Source organism: Coffea eugenioides, chromosome 4 (assembly GCF_003713205.1).
Source record: "Coffea eugenioides isolate CCC68of chromosome 4, Ceug_1.0, whole genome shotgun sequence".
NCBI lineage: Eukaryota > Viridiplantae > Streptophyta > Magnoliopsida > Gentianales > Rubiaceae > Coffea > Coffea eugenioides.
In genome coordinates this window covers 13,333,373-13,349,772 of record NC_040038.1, presented here as the reverse complement: position 1 = coordinate 13,349,772, position 16,400 = coordinate 13,333,373, and the positions used below count along the sequence as shown (strand labels likewise).

Genomic DNA, 16,400 nt, shown 5'->3' with positions numbered 1-16,400 from the left:
ATGGTAATAGAATTATATGTCATGAAAACCTCATCTAGAAAAATTTTTTTGTAGAGATCCAGGGTTCATATCCCCCCTCCCCCTCCCGGCTTCTTAAATCCCACCTCTCCCCTTCTAGGAGAAAAAAAAAAAAAAAAAAAACTCATCTACAAAACTGGATATTGCTTAATGTAAACCGTTATCTTATTAAGGACTTCTAACAAAGCCTTTGACAACATGAACTAATAGAATCTGCAGTGCTGCTCTTACGATGGAAAAAGCTGAAGTTCAAGTACATTCTGTTATTGAATCTAATCTACCACCCGCTAAGTTGGGATGTTTTATAGTTGTCAATGGAATACAAATTTCAGATTACCATTGACTGTGTTCAGTACACCTCTCATGGAAATTCCAATTACCCACTTTTGGATCTTGAAGCCAACAAACCCATTAGCCAACACATCAGGCACTAACAACTCTCATTCCCTATTCTCTAAAAGTTAAAAATATAATGTGCTTCTCTCTCTCCCCTCTCTGAAACTTCCAAGTTAGCTTCCTTCCCACTATTTCTTCTTTCTCAATTTTTCCCAAGCTTGGGTTCTTGCAATGGACAACCTGAAAAGCATCTCTTTACAGGAGAGATATGGAGGCGAGTAACGAAGGCAGAAAGAAATGGGAGTTGTTAAAAACAACTTGAGCAGAGTTGGAAGACTCAAATTATGATAAGTATCCAAGCAAAATAACCAAGAATACAGGGACTTATTGGTTTTCATGAAGTCTGTTTTTATTTCTCTGATGAAGCAATAAAGATATATTTTCACTGTCTGGCCAAATTTGGCTCTCATTTAGTTCCTGAGAAAATCCACAATCAGTTGATGCCGATTTTGATGTGTTTTTACATATGAGAGTTTCTCAAAAATGTTCAATAGCAGAAAGAGTTGCTGCCCGACAATGTAGAAGGTGGCATGCAGGTAGAATATTTTAGGAGAGTGAAACTATATTGACCAAGAAAAGGCAACTTCTGTGCTAGAAAATACCAACAAGAAGCATGGAAAGAAAAAAATAAAAAATAAAAAGGAAAACCCAAGAAAAAAAAAGACATAGGGAATAAAAAGGAATGGTTAGTTCCAATTCCAGTGCAGCTGCAAATTTTAGTCCAACAAAATGATATCCTCACAAACACATTAACATCAAGGTGGTCCTTGATACACATTGCCATTGCCACTCCTTAGTAGCTACCAAACAGGTGGCTGATACATAGCATATTACCAACTTAAACAAAAGCTCAAGTTTATAAACAGGACAAATTCTTTTCTATATTCGTTCTGATTTGTCCAGAATATCAGAATCCAGGACGATAGAGAAAAAAAATCATTGATGTTTAAATCAATGATTTCTGTTATCATTTCTCCATATTAAGCATTGTGATTAAGCTCGTTTCTCACACAAATTTCTGAACAATCTATAAAATGCCATTGAATAGAGAAGTGAATTTTGGGTAAAGAAATTAAACAGGTGCTTTGGAGCCAACCATAATATTTGTGGTTTTTGAATGTGATCAGTTTCAGAATATGCATATCAAAGGAGAAGATTAAGAGGCACTAATTAATTTAGGAGTCCTGTGTGGACTTATGCCTATGGGTCTTTCTATATAAAAAGGAAATATGTGATAAAAATTCTTTTAAAATGCCATTGAATAGAGAAGTGAATTTTGGGTAAAGAAATTAAACAGGTGCTTTCCATAAGATTTGTGGTTTTTGAAATCAGTTTCAGAATCTGCACATCAAAGCAGAAGATTTAAGAGGCACTAATTAATTTGGGAGTCCTATTTGGACTTATGCCTATGGGTCTTTCTATATAAAAAGGAAATATGTGATAAAAATTCTTCTAAAATTTGCAAGCATGGAATATGATCATAAAAGGAACGGGTAGAGAGATGATACTTGAATAAGTTTCAGAAGAGTAGGGAAGAAAGAAAAACAAGTTAGAAAAAAAACATAAGGAAAAGGTAAGGGAAAGGAGCCAATGATACTTTCAGAAATGATTAGAGAGATGATTCTACTACAAGGTTACATCACAAAATGCATCCAGGGTAGCACAAGAAAGAGAGAGAGAGAGAGAGAGATTTCCTCATGGGGGTTATACCATTGAACTTTGCTTCCAGATCTGATACCAGTTTCTGTGCGAGCTCTGTGTTGACACCCTTGGAGTGAACCTACATTATGAAATAAATGTAGAGCCATAACTACTGGAACAATCTATCAACAGATACAGCCAGAAAAAGTACAAAATATAATGATGATGATCATCATCATCATCATTATTTAACAAACATTGTAAAATCAAGCCTTTCAATAGGAACATTACTATAGTGGTACTAGGTTTTAATCTCACTTGCAAAGTATTCATAGACAAAAGATAATAAAAGATAGATGGCTACACGTCTATAGACATGTATAAATGCATATACAACTAGGAGACAGGCAAAAATGATGTGGATCCATCATACAAACTTGCGCAAAATTATTGGAATTATGATGTAGCGGCTTCAGCAAACTACCAAATCAACAAGTTGACTTTTGTAAGCACATGATACCACAAGCCACCAACTTGTAAGTCCAGCTGATTCATATATATCATTTATTTCATAACTATTTCGTCAAATGCCACAGGTAATCTGCATCAACTACTAAACACGCTAGTAACCCACAATGCAATGCAGCAACCCTGATAATAGTCCAATAGCTATTTTTCCAGGGACCCAAGGGGGGCCTTAAAAAGACAGTCAAAACTAAAGTATATTCATGCATGTTTATTCTTTGAATTTTATGCATCAAAAACAAAACTAAAATCCAGCGGAAGTTGTGCATCAGCTAACATTTAGCTTTACAAGAGCTTTCCCTACAGTTTTAAGTACAAGATATCAAAAGATATGTTAGTTGACTGGCAATATTAACTCATGACAGACAATCAGTTCATATCTCTCCTTCACTCTAAATATTTGCATTTGCAGATAGACATGGCAAAGAAAAGGAGCCATGGCTTTAAACCTCCGATGATATTGCTGTAATCCAAAGTCTCTTTGTTACATACAGCCAAAGCTCCAATGAATCTATTACTGCCATAACACTTGGAATATATGAAAATTCATGTCTGAATACTTCATTCCAAATTAAGTTAATCCTAGGAAGCTAGTTAATGAAATAACCCATCCAGTGATGCAGTTTTAAATTTGATCTAAAATTCTTCCAAAATGCAGTGCAACAATGGTCCTGAAAAGAACTGCTCATACCTCAATAAGAGATTTCTCATGTTGATCAAATAATAGCAAAGCTCTTTGACCTTTCTCTGTTGAAAGTATCCCCTGCTCAGAAAATATACATAAATCAGACTTTTCTTACTCCAAAAATCAGTTTTTGGAGCCACAAATACCAGAGGCCAGCAAATTAATCTCCACAAAGGTAACATTATAAACCAAGCATCAAGATTGGCACCATAATCATCACATCATTTTAATTAAACTATCAAGCGCTCAGTAAATCCAATACCAATGAGGAGCAAAAGATAAAGTCTCAAGATTGCATATTTACAATTACTGCAAGATATCAGGTCCAATAAGGATCACAGCTAATCCAATATCAGGTACAATAAGCAGAAAGACAAACACCACAATCACTAATCCAATATATGAGATTTTAAAAATCCCCATCTCCAATTATGAAAAGCAAATAACTCCTTGAACAAGAAAGCGCAACATCAGACAGACAGGAGAAACCCTGCCTTCAGACCAAATAAGAGAAATTTCAAAAGACAAGGAACAAGAAAGTGCAAGATGGAAAAGACCAGAGAATCCTACTTTCAGACAAAATAAGAGAAATTTCTAGAGCTAATAACTCCTTGAACAAGAAAGTGCAACATCGGAAAGATAGGAGAAATCCTACATTCAGACCAAAAAAGGGAAATTTCTAAAGACAAGCAACAAGAAAGTGCGACATGGTAAAAGACATAAGAATCCTACTTTCAGACCAAATAAGAGAAATTTCTCCAGACTAACAAGATATTTATCATCTTATTACCTAAAAGTGCAATGCAACACCATCTTTACCGACTGACTTTTATACTTCAGCTAAATTATAAGACATCTCAAGAATTTCGACTTACTTGAGAGATCATATTCCAAAACTTACAATTTCAGAATTACAACTTTAACTCCCAAGAAACACGATCATCTCTGATGTCAACTCTTTGACAAACTCAAAGGAATAATATAAGTTTTCACTTGATCACAAATAATGACCAATTCTACAACCCTATACATTATGCAATACAAAAATAACTGCCCAAAGAAGGAAATCAAGTCCACATTTCAACACAAGTAAAATCAATGCTTTCTATACACAAACCCGCAAAGCTTGAGATGTCATATCAATTATCTTAACAGAGTCATCCATCAAATACTTCTTCAAAAGCCTTATAAGTGAATTCAAAAGTTCGTCAGATACAACTGTATCCAGTTGAACAAGCCGATCTGTTCCCTTTTCAGCTTTATCTTCTTCAAAGCGAGGTGCATGGCTAATCTCCCCAGGGAGATGGAGAACAACGCGATGGGGATCATCGATACCAACCTGCATCCCAACAGAAACAGACATAAAAGGATATGAACATGCTCAAATGAAGTATTTTGAAAAGGAGAAAACAAAAATAGCAGTACCCTAGACACAAAATCAGAAACCAATGTGGCAAAATTGTCAGTATCATCCAAGCTACACATTCGAACAAGATGCCAAATTGCAGAAACAATATCTTGGTCAGAGTGCCAATATTCATTCAAAAAACCAAGTGTTGCTCTCTTCCACCCCTGACGAGCTTCCTCTTCAAAGAATCTTTTGTGCAACGCTTGAAGGCTGCAAGAAACATTAATTATGATTATCAAAAGCAAGACTAGCAAGCTGCATGAAACCATGTACACTTCTTCCATTAACTGAAATGTCCTGTAGCTCCAGGCAACTCTTTAACTTCAGCAATACAGATAATTTCATGCACTCCTCAAATCTCATTACTGATTTCCTGCTTCCTTTTCCAGTACCCTAAAATCTATTTAGTTTAGAACAAAAGGCATCATTTATGAGGTTGATTCTTAGTACTCATTACAAAGTTATGCTCCAACAAATTTGAGTTTGGAGGATAAACTTGGAACAAGCGTGCTCCTACTATCCACAAAAAAGTTCTAGTCTTATTGTTAGATTCAATTAAACATAAAAGACCACATAATTCACAAAAGTTAAGTCTCACCTGAGCAAGAAAACATGTTCTTAAAGATCTGTGAGCAAGTAATCTGCCAGTCAACATGCTATATTCAATCATGTTTTAGGCCATCTCTCTTTCTCTCTCTATCTCATGTGAAAAAAAAAACCTCCAAATTCCGATCATTCAGATTAACAAAACCAAGAAATCCATAATAAATGTTTCCCTATAAAGATATTATACAGTTTAGTCATGACCACAGTGAACTCATTCAGTTATGATGTTGTGAACCACTTCATTTAGCATCAAATAATGCAGCAAAATGAAGCATTGCACTGCTTTATAACTCCCTCTCTTTCCAAGTTGAATCTGCTTCCTTTGAATGAGAACCTTATATTCTGCTCTTCAAATATTTCATATGAATTGTATCTATGAGTGACAACATGTTCCCACACGTTTGTCACAACTACCTAAATTTTACTTTCAGCCCTTTCACTCTAACTAACCAAGCATGTCAAACTAAAATGCTCAATTTGGAATGAGTGGAGTAACAAGCAAAGTGCTAAAGAATCAATCGCTTCGAGGTCTGAGATGTAAAAACATCAATAATGATCTTCCTACATTGATTTAAGAGTATACTAGAGTTGCCTATCCCTACCAATATAAGTCATTTAAGAAACATATATACAAATACTTAGTTAAAGAGACAAGGAGGTGACACAAAAAGAAAAGGAAAGGAACAGAAAAAGGGATGAATAAGGAAATAAAGTATCTTGGAAAGCAACATCCACATCACTCCTGCTCCTGAAACTCATTTAACTAACAGAATCAAAAATAAAAGAATCCACCCATCCACTATGTGAATGAGTTAACACACCTGGTTAAAACCATAAAAAGGCATTTCAAAACAGGGAACACAAATACTGTATTAACATCATTTTCCCATCTTATTGCTACTAACACCCTAATACATTTCAAGCCAAACCTTCTGTAAGTAATGGAACAAAGAAATACAACAAATATAGGGAATGACATGAAAGCACCTCCAAACAAGTACTCTTGGTGGAAGGTAGAGAGACCTTTTTGCCAGCTGAAATCACCAATTGGGGAAAAAAAAGATAAGATGGTAATTAAGATTATGATAACAATCAATCAAATTCACAAAAGTTGCCAGAGGCCTTTACATTTACTAAGTGATTCTTTGCTGAGTAGTCTAGACATAATTCCTCATGGAACTTTCGTATGTCAGAAAACATATCCAAGTCAGGCAAGGGCTCAAGCTCCTGAAATGAAATTACTTAAGAACATTAAAACAGTTTATGATGCTAGATTACCACCAAAAAAAAGGGCTAGCCTTTAAAATATTCACCTCCACACTGCATAACTTACATGATAAAAACAGAGTCCTTTATTCCAGAAAACAAGGCAGAGAAAGATACCTTGATGTACTCATAAAGCGATGCATCAGAATGCAAAATAAGCTCACGGAGCAGCAGCAGAACTTCAGATGAACAAGCAACAGGATTTTCACCATCATTGTCAGATGGCGAATAACACAAAACCAATTTAGATACCAAAAACTGCATGAGCAAAGGCAACAGTATGAGAATAGCAACCTAAAACCAGATCCCCCCCCCCTCCCAAAAAAAAAAAATCGCTGCAAATGAAATAGTTAGAAACATTACCTGAAGTTGTTCACCAAGCACGCGTGTAGTCTCATCTGATGGACAATCTTTGTAAATCTTAAGCAGCGTTGAAATAATACGACAACATTGGTTAAGCAAAGCATCCCGACCAATACATTGGCCGACAAGGTTGAGAAGGTAACTAACAAAATCAAATGTCAAATTAATACTCAACAAAAATCTGGTTTGCATAAATGAGTACTCAATTTTGGAAAATGATGGGAAAAGTGCAAATATACAAACAGATTATAATAGTGGCAACAATAATTGTAATAACGAAATTGGATAGCCACAGTAACGGAAGCCCTGCTTCTTACAATTCTTGAGTAAGTAAAGTGGAACATTGATAATAAAGGCTTTCCAAAGTAACAATAAGGAAAAATATACTCCAATACTGGGGACAATTCACTCAAACTTCAGGGTGGCTTCCAGTCCTTAACAGAATTGAAAAATAGAGGAATCAGGAATCCAAGGTAAGGTCCAAATTCTAGCATTCATAAGCAACACTGCAAGGGCTTTTACCGTAACTATTGGCATTCCAACAACATGAATACATTCAACATGATCATCCAATCATGCTATGCAAGATTTTTTTGCTTTTGCAATTTGATTGCTAATATTTCCATTCTCTATTTACAAAAGAATAAATACAGGCGACCAAATCCACATCAAATTAAACAGCAAACTTGAGGGATAACAGAACCATTTTTGCTATCCAATAATAACAGAAGTAGCATACTTAGCATGAAGCATAACAATTAACCAGAGCAGAAAGAATAAGTCTCCAAAAAATTAATTTCCTAGAAGTTCTAGACACATCGATTCAATGACCTTCCACTCCAGTTGATTTTAGAAATGAACAATTTATACTTTAGACGTGAACAATAATAAGAAATTTTGATAAATTTATCACATATATCTAATGTTACAACTCAAATTTTGCAAAATGAAGGATCTAAAATCACTTAAGAAAAATAATCTGTAAACTAAAGGCTTGATTTGTATCTTTAGAATTCAAAGGAGGAAAAAGAGAGAAGCCAGGAGACCAAGAGACTGGTAGTATAAAACCATATGCTTTATGAGCTATTTTTGAAAATTCTAATTATAAACAGTTTAGTTAGTTGATTTATCTAAAGTTCAATAAGCAGTATCAATATCATATGACACTGCATGCATCTTCAATTGCACACATGTGTGGCACTTAGGAAAAGATATACTGCATGCTCTACATAACATGCACCAGATATAACATTTTGTAATACTTATTCTCCAATTTGATTACATACTACAATAAGTATGTGTTGACCTTATAGAGAATATAAACAATGATAATGATCCACATTATCACAATACGATTATGACATTCTACAAAAAAAAAGGTTAGACAGGATATCAACAATTTTCTTTCCAACATGTTAGGTCTCTGGATCAGCCCAAGCACTGATCTGTGGAATTCCTATCATTACAAACTCTACTAAGTGACCAAATTTATTATGTGAGAGAGCAAAAGACAGATTGAGAGAGAGAGAGAGAGACATACACACACACAGAGAGAAGGCTCTACAAAATAAGTGCTAGACATAGACAGTGCATAAGAGATTACAAACTTTTTTCTTCTCATTACACAAAAATCAGGATTGATAACCAAAAAAATTTTAAAAAAACAAGAGAGAAAAGGCATCAAAAACATTTTAAAAAGAATCAACATTTCCAAATTCACCCAAAACATAAAAAATCTAGACCTTTCAAAGTTCTTTAACATAGCAAAAATGACCTAAAACAATACAAAATAGTCATGTGAAACAGAGATACAGCATGTGATTTACAGATTGTTTTAGATATATTAATCATGTAGGACATACTGGGACATGCAAATTGAACTACAGGATTGTTATAAGAACATACATGAAACTACTTGAAACACCAGCTCTGTGCCCAAGTACATTAACTAGCACCTCAATGCCACCTAATCTATGACATTTGTGCCTTTGATGAGCTGCTGCAGTAACTTTGTAATGCATCTCAACTATAAACTGCAAATTAGTAAGTTCAAAAGTAGTTACATATGATTAATCATGTACTATAAGTTATTCTTTGACCTAATAGACCAAAAGTCAGAAGTCTTACAGAAAATACTCTATCAGGTCGGAAAATATTAATTTTGTCAACCAGGCCACCACTTCTAGAACGATCCTCCCTGAAGCAAATACCAGTAATACATACTTCAGACTTGTAAAAAGAGAAAGAAGAAATGAAGAAATAACTAAAGAACTGAGTCAAGGTGAGGTGCCAAACATCTCCAAGAATCCATCAACAACAGTTTGAATGGCATGCACAATCGTATCTCTGGAAAAGAGAGGTGGTGCAGGGTCTGCGGAAGCAGCAGCAAGAGAAAAAAGATGGTTGACAATAGAAACCTGCATGCACAATGATGGCATTGAAAAGTCAGAATGTGTTTTCATGTTAACGCCACCAAATTCATTAAGATGCCAAGAAACTGCTATTGCAGAAGCACTCAGTAGAGATTATTAAATAACACTTGCACATGACAGACGAATCAAAAAGGAGTAATGATGGAAAAGGTAAAAAGAAAGAAATATAGCGCAAGCCATAGGGGAACAAGGTCTCTTGGGATCTCAGACCTAGGCAAAAGGCAAAGGGCACACCCCACCAATCAGAATCATATAATATGATTTATCCAGAGTTTTCAGTTATGTCTAATCTACAGCATCACTTGATGAAGGAATCAGTGTCAAGAACCCTTTCATTATCTTCCAAAGGAAGAAAGAAAGAAATAAAGAAAGAACAGAAGTGAAAAAATTAGGACGGAAAAAGAGATGCCAAAATGTGTAGGGGAAGAGTGCGAAAAGAAATGAAGATAAAAGTTCTTCACTTGGTTGACGTACTGTCATCAATTTGAGTAGGGCATATAACAGATCTTACATGCTATATACTTTGTTACAGCAACTGATTAGGGCATAAGTCAATCAAAACCGAAAAACAGAAGTAGAAATCAAAGAAAACATAATAAAAATTTTATGGAGATGAACTTCATGGCCTTGCACAAAGGCTGAGAAGGAGACTCCTATCTAGAAGCTGTTAGGCACTACATATTTGCATATAAATCAAAGCTTCATGAGGTAGCTTTTCAAACAACAAAAAGACCAACTAAAGGCATTGAGATACATATGAGGTAGTTTCATACAATGCAAAAGGGCAAATACACTTCCATTGTTAAAAAAATGTCAAATTATCTCAGTTCAAACAAAGATGTAAAATTGCAAAATGCCATAAGCGACAAAAAATTAATGTTAACTCAGTCAAACTATTGGAAACATTAAAAAAAAGACCTATCAGAACATAAAGTTATCTCCCCTTGGTAGAAGCAATCCCTATAGTCGAAAAAACAAAAACAAGGCCCTATCTATAATAAGAGATAACGCTGAATACCAACAATCGGTCATAATTAGTTTTTGAAAAAAAAAAAAAAGCTTCATATTCCCAATGAAAATATCCAACAAATACTCCGGTGTAGGAAACCTCTTTCCATCACAAACCAAAAGTGCTATTTTTGATAAAAGAACAAAAGCAACTCAATATCACTTGGAAATAGTTATAGCTCTATTGAAGGTGCACAATTTTCTTGTAGGTGTTAATTAAATTAACTACTGGCATAAATGACATTTCGTTGGTATATTAGGCCAACACAGATCAGATTAATACTCAAGTAAAAGCAAAGGAACCAAATCCCATGTGATTTTGATAAGAATAGCAAAAACTGGTTGAAAAAGATTCAGATCAGGAGAGATCAGTTTCTGTCTATTGCAGAGGGAATCGCACCTATGGAGATTCAAAAGAGATTGATTTGATCCAAGTAATAATTTTTATGGGATTCCCAATTGCTAGAAAATCAATCACGAGGAATTGAAGAACTACAGACAACACTACAAAAAGAATGCCAACAAAAGGAATAATACCATGTGCCTTTTGATGAGCTTGTCTCTCTCATTCTCAGATATCTCAGCAATCCTCAAAATCAAACTTTCCAGCACAGCTGATCCCTTTTGCCATCCAGTCTTTTTACTACAATGCAGTGCCATACAAACTGAAAACACATGCACAAAGTGAATCTTGACCAAAGTTGCTAGGGGCTGACAGGCAATCTGAAAAGAAATAAGTGCTTGTATCTGTCACTTAAAATATAAGTTAACTTGAGGATTACAAACTCAAAATGGTATTCCCCTAGTACTGAAAATACTCATAGCAGCTCAAAGACTTTTAGTGCAAATTGAAAGTTTATTCTGTCAAAATCAAGGCAGACATATACCAAGGCAGGAAAAATGTAATTTTGCTCAACAGCAAACTAAGAGATGAGTTTGCTAACAATAATCAGATTCAACTTTGATATAAAAGATATGCAATAGAAATTTTCCTACCTTAGCAACCCAATTCAAATTGGAGAAGTCCTCATTCAGGAGCAGAGCTGGAAGAAGCCATTGGCAACAGTACAGGATGAAATTACAAGGTTCCACACTCGAGACAAACATGTCCCTTATCTACAAGATCAACATTTTACCAGTATTAGATTAAATTATTTTTATACATTGAACAATTATGAGCAAATCATAACACTACACCAAAACATGAAATGATGCATTACCTCCACAAGTGCCACTAAACTTACGCCACAAGCAACCCAGCAAAAAAGAAGTGGCCCAATCAGCTCCTCCATATACTGTAAATTCCATAAAATCAAGCTATCAGTAAAAGGTACAAGCTATCTACTCACAATGAATATGAAATGGAATCAAGTAAAACCTTTTTTTATCACCTTTGCCCTGCTAGTATAATTTAATTCTCTCGATAAATTATCAAACACAGCAGTGACCAATTCCCTGAAAACAGAATTAGAAATATTCTAAATAAAGGAACAGGCAATAGAGAAGAAAAACACACAAACATCCTTTTACCTTTGAGAAGGATCAATTGCAGCAACAACAGACATCATAAAAACAGCCTGCATATGAAGTTTCAACATCAAGCAATGTGACAATGGAGGACAAGAAGGAAAAATACATCTACAAATTATTTTATCAGTTAATTGCATGACTTCAAATAGAGGCAAGACTGAAGTTGGTTCGAGGGTGTTCCTTGTATTCTATTTCACATCAGCGTATTCAGAAACAACATTTAATTTCTCTGATATACAAAAACAATATTTGGTTACTCTGATACAGAAACCGGATACACGGAACCACATAGCCCCACACACAAATACTAAATGAAAAGTACCTCTAACTCTATTTTCTCACTCTCCACTGCAAGATGCAAGAGGGTTGTTATCGTGGTTTCCAACAGGGATCCAGCTTGAGGACCAGCAGCCAAAACTTCCTTTGCTGTAACAACTCTATCTTTTGAGAAAATCACCAATCTTGGACCAAAATTGGAACTGTAACAAAAATTTTAAGAGTGATGTAAACACGTCATCCTATTTGTTGGGGCGGGCGAAGGCAGGACAGGACAGGAAACCAAATTAACATGAAAAAAGAAAAATGTTATAAACCATAACAAACAACCAAATCCATCAATTTATAAGCTAAAAATTAGAGCCCCAAAACCAAAAGAGCAGCCTACAGATCACAAACATGGTAGCCAACCAACATATCTGTTTAAAAGCTAACACGTAAGAGCTACATAAGAAAGAGGAAAGTATTCCTAGGGTAAATACATAACAAGCTAGAAACAAGGCTAGAACTTCCCAACTGCACTGTTTAGAGAATATCATATCTTAACAATGCCTACAGACACATACAGACAACAGCCATATGATCTTTGTAACTGATCCTGTTATACTGTTCCACCATGTCTCCAACTTTAGCTATAAAAAGTCCAGGAAGGCCAGCGAATGACAGAAAAACTAAAATGAAGTTAAAAGCAGAAAGGATGCCTCATGAACCATTGTAAAGCTGTCAACAAGCCAAACAAGCTTTTACAGAATAAGCTACAAAGCAACTTCGAAAAACCTACCATATATCTTGGAAGAGTTCATTGTGACCGTCCCAAGTTTGGAATAATACGCCAATTCGTTGTGCCAGGCAGAACCGAACTCGGTAATCAGAATCTCGAAGCATACCAAGCAACTTCTCAATCATGGACTAAAACAAATGCAACACAATCACTTTATCAAGATCAAGAAGAAACTCAAGCAAATGCTATAGGAGAATAATACATAAAATGTCATTCCACACTCAATTTTCTCAACAAAACAAGAAAAAGAAGTAATCACCTGACCAATTTCAGGTTTAAGCAACACAAAATCACATATGCAACCAATAAGCTTAGTACGCCCGCACCAATCAACTAGATTCTTCTCATCAACTTTGTTAATCAAATCTCCAAGAGAAATCAATTCCTGTCAGTTCAAAAGAAAATTCAGATATTCAGGAACATCTCATTCTACAAATGATAAAGAATCACAGACTTCTTAAAAGAATCTTAAAAATAACAAAACAGCTCCCTGTTTTGCCTCGTATTCACAACAAAAATGATAGAAACAACCAGAAACTTGCAGCAGTAAAATTCAATGCTTCAGATGCAGTGATAAACTAGGAAAACACAAATACAACTAGAGACCAAATAATAATGTAGATACATGCCTGAAATGCAAACATTGGACTTGCTAAAGACTAGCCCCAAAAATTATCCTCCACTGCCAACTTCTATTGATGAACTTGTGAAAACAGTGAGTGCAGCCAAGATAATGAATAGATCCAGGAGATTGCTTATTATTTTCAGCATTGCAATTTTATCAGTACATGCCTTTCTCAAGGTCACATATGACACCAAATTTTATTCACACTACTCAATTTGACAAGACTATTCTCCTCATCATCTCCTCTGACTGTTCAATACAAATTTAAGAGAACCTAATTATGTGAGAGAACTTGTGGAAAGAAGATGGGATTTATACTTTTCCGTTTCTTTCATGTTTTATCTTTTGACCATGTCTCAAAAGTACAAAACAAGCACTCAAAACATACTGGAGCTTTGGTAAATGATATACCTGTTATGACGCATTTTCACAGTTATGTACATATGAATGTCCAATACACGTGCACAGAAATTCATATCAAGAACTATAAACTCAAGAGTAAAAGCATACAAATGACAGGCTTATATCCTCAGTAAGACACCCCAAACTGTTTCAATCAAGCATTTGTCAACACTAAATACCTCTTCAGATATTCTATCCCATAATGAAGAGACATTTTTATCCTTTGCAGTTCTTGCCAACAAGATGTTGCGCACCAAACTGCAGATGGCATCAAGGGTACGAATGCACTGGAGTTTGAGGTTTGCTTGCATATCTACAACATTATTCAGAGACATAATCTGTGGAGAAAAGAATTGATTAAGATGAAAATTATTAAGCACAGTCTTCAAAGTTCAAAGAAAAAGAAAACTGCAGCTAGAATTGCCAAAATGAAAATAAGACTCAATCCATTACAGTACCAATTCAGAAACTCTTCTATGGGAAGACCAGTGAGGATGCTGGCATAAACAGGAAACAAGATTTTCCAGCACCTGATGGAAAATTCTGTTCAATATCATATTTATGTACCAAAATGATGGTACCAGTATTGCAATGTCAATAACAATCTCTTAAAACAAACACTGTAAGTTAAACATAACATACCCTTTGGTTGCCGTCCTTTTCAATAAGGTCAAACAAGGTATCCCACGTTAGAGAAGGCAAAACTGAGAAAAAACTGGAAATGAAAGACAAAACATCCATCTTCAGATTTTCAGATGAAAAACCGAACCCATGGGTAACTTTCCCACCCAAATTTAAAATATCCATGTCTTTAGAATCACTGTTGACATCCAACTCCATATCCACAATGATGCTTTTACTATTATCGGCTGGATCATTCTGTAACATCTTACTATCAAAATCATCAGGGAGATCTACTCCTGAATAAACATCTTTTCCATTATCAGAACATGCATCATATAGTTTAGCTAAACCCTTCAGAAGTCTCTCAATAGATTCTACAATCCCAGTATAGATTACAACGTCGATATCATTCTTATCTCTCCATTTGCTAAAAAAAGGAGAGGAAACAAAACTGTTAAATGAAGCAACAATAGAATCCATGCTATTAAAAACAGGACTGGAGCCTGCACAACCACATCTGATATCGTTATGAGTTCTTTCTAAGATTGAAGCAGACTGATCCAACAACCCTATCATGTACTCTCCCAGCTTGGTTAAGAAATAGGACTTCTCATCTCTATTCCTGAAAGTGCACAAAAGATTGAGACATACGAAACATAAGAGTACTAAATTCTCATGCAAAAAGTCAAACTAACTTGTGAATAACAAATTACACCTAATTCCATGAAAAAATTTGGAAGCTGAGAAAGACAATTCAACAAATGAAAGAAAAGGACAAATCAGATTTTTCCTCGAGAGTACAATTCTACAATCTGCATACATGCACAATTCTAGAAAAGGTATAAATAATGCAACCCTAAAACACGCAAATTCAAAATGAATCAAGAAAGCCTTATACTTCAGAATAACAAAACCTGCATTTTAACCAGAATCAGAAGTAAATTCTGGTTAATTATCCAACATAGAAAACATAGACTAGTCAATTTTCATGAAAAAGTCAAATTCACTCGTTAATAACAAAATAAACCTAAGCCACGCAAAAATTTGGAAGCAGAAGTAGACACTTCAAAAACTAAAAGAAAAGGACAAATTTAGAGATATGCAAAAAGTTAATAAATTATAATCAGAAGCTACTCCTGAATAGATTATATATTTTAGCTTGTTTTGCCTATTAAAATATCTAAAATCTAGGACAAAAGTAAATGATGACATCAAAAAAACTGATTTTCCAAAATCAGAAAACAAAATCGTGTGAAATAATCAAATAAGAACACCACCAATGTGAATACACAAGTCTAGTTTCAAAAGTTGCAATTAAGAATGTCACCACACTTCATCCAATTTGTATGGAATATAAGCAAAAACACAAAGCCGAGATATATATATATATATATATAGAGAGAGAGAGAGAGAGCATTTTCATATACTAGATTAACAAACCTCATTGAACATGAGCAGTAAATCAAATTAGATAAGAGAGCGCATGTCAAGAAGATATCAGAAAGAAGCATCTTCTTAATCTCTATCTCCTTTAGAGCTTCAAGAGTACAAATTTCCACTTCATGACATAGCAAATCTCTTAACTTCATTGGAAGATGCACATTTTGGTAGCATTCAGGCAGACAATCCTGATTCCATGACATCAACTGATAATCAGACAACATAACACAGGCACCTTTCATGAAATGAAGCAAAAGATACCAACTGTAGCACCTGAGGAGTGGATTCATGACTAATGCTTGCAAGGACTTCCACAGAGAGTTCAAAAAACTCATGCGCATTTTCTTGCTCCTGTTCTTCTGCCTAAATAACAG

General features: G+C 34.9%; 1 protein-coding gene across 1 annotated transcript in view; it reads right to left on the bottom strand.

The window, feature by feature from the left end:
• Nucleotides 1–16,400, bottom strand: part of LOC113768701 (serine/threonine-protein kinase ATM) — a 47,668-nt gene that overhangs the window by 20,492 nt on the left and 10,776 nt on the right. The window contains exons 19-42 of the mRNA XM_027313153.1: nt 16,300–16,389; nt 16,027–16,214; nt 14,605–15,208; nt 14,421–14,492; nt 14,142–14,300; nt 13,195–13,320; nt 12,936–13,063; nt 12,201–12,357; nt 11,879–11,925; nt 11,740–11,803; nt 11,569–11,643; nt 11,345–11,464; nt 10,886–11,071; nt 9,204–9,325; nt 9,036–9,105; nt 8,814–8,941; nt 6,909–7,050; nt 6,663–6,803; nt 6,408–6,506; nt 6,267–6,313; nt 4,691–4,883; nt 4,383–4,604; nt 3,272–3,343; nt 2,125–2,194 (exon numbers count right to left, since the gene is read on the bottom strand). Of these exons, the coding sequence (XP_027168954.1) occupies nt 2,125–2,194; nt 3,272–3,343; nt 4,383–4,604; nt 4,691–4,883; nt 6,267–6,313; nt 6,408–6,506; nt 6,663–6,803; nt 6,909–7,050; nt 8,814–8,941; nt 9,036–9,105; nt 9,204–9,325; nt 10,886–11,071; nt 11,345–11,464; nt 11,569–11,643; nt 11,740–11,803; nt 11,879–11,925; nt 12,201–12,357; nt 12,936–13,063; nt 13,195–13,320; nt 14,142–14,300; nt 14,421–14,492; nt 14,605–15,208; nt 16,027–16,214; nt 16,300–16,389 (3,322 nt within the window). The remainder of the gene's footprint in view (nt 1–2,124; nt 2,195–3,271; nt 3,344–4,382; nt 4,605–4,690; nt 4,884–6,266; nt 6,314–6,407; nt 6,507–6,662; nt 6,804–6,908; nt 7,051–8,813; nt 8,942–9,035; nt 9,106–9,203; nt 9,326–10,885; nt 11,072–11,344; nt 11,465–11,568; nt 11,644–11,739; nt 11,804–11,878; nt 11,926–12,200; nt 12,358–12,935; nt 13,064–13,194; nt 13,321–14,141; nt 14,301–14,420; nt 14,493–14,604; nt 15,209–16,026; nt 16,215–16,299; nt 16,390–16,400) is intronic.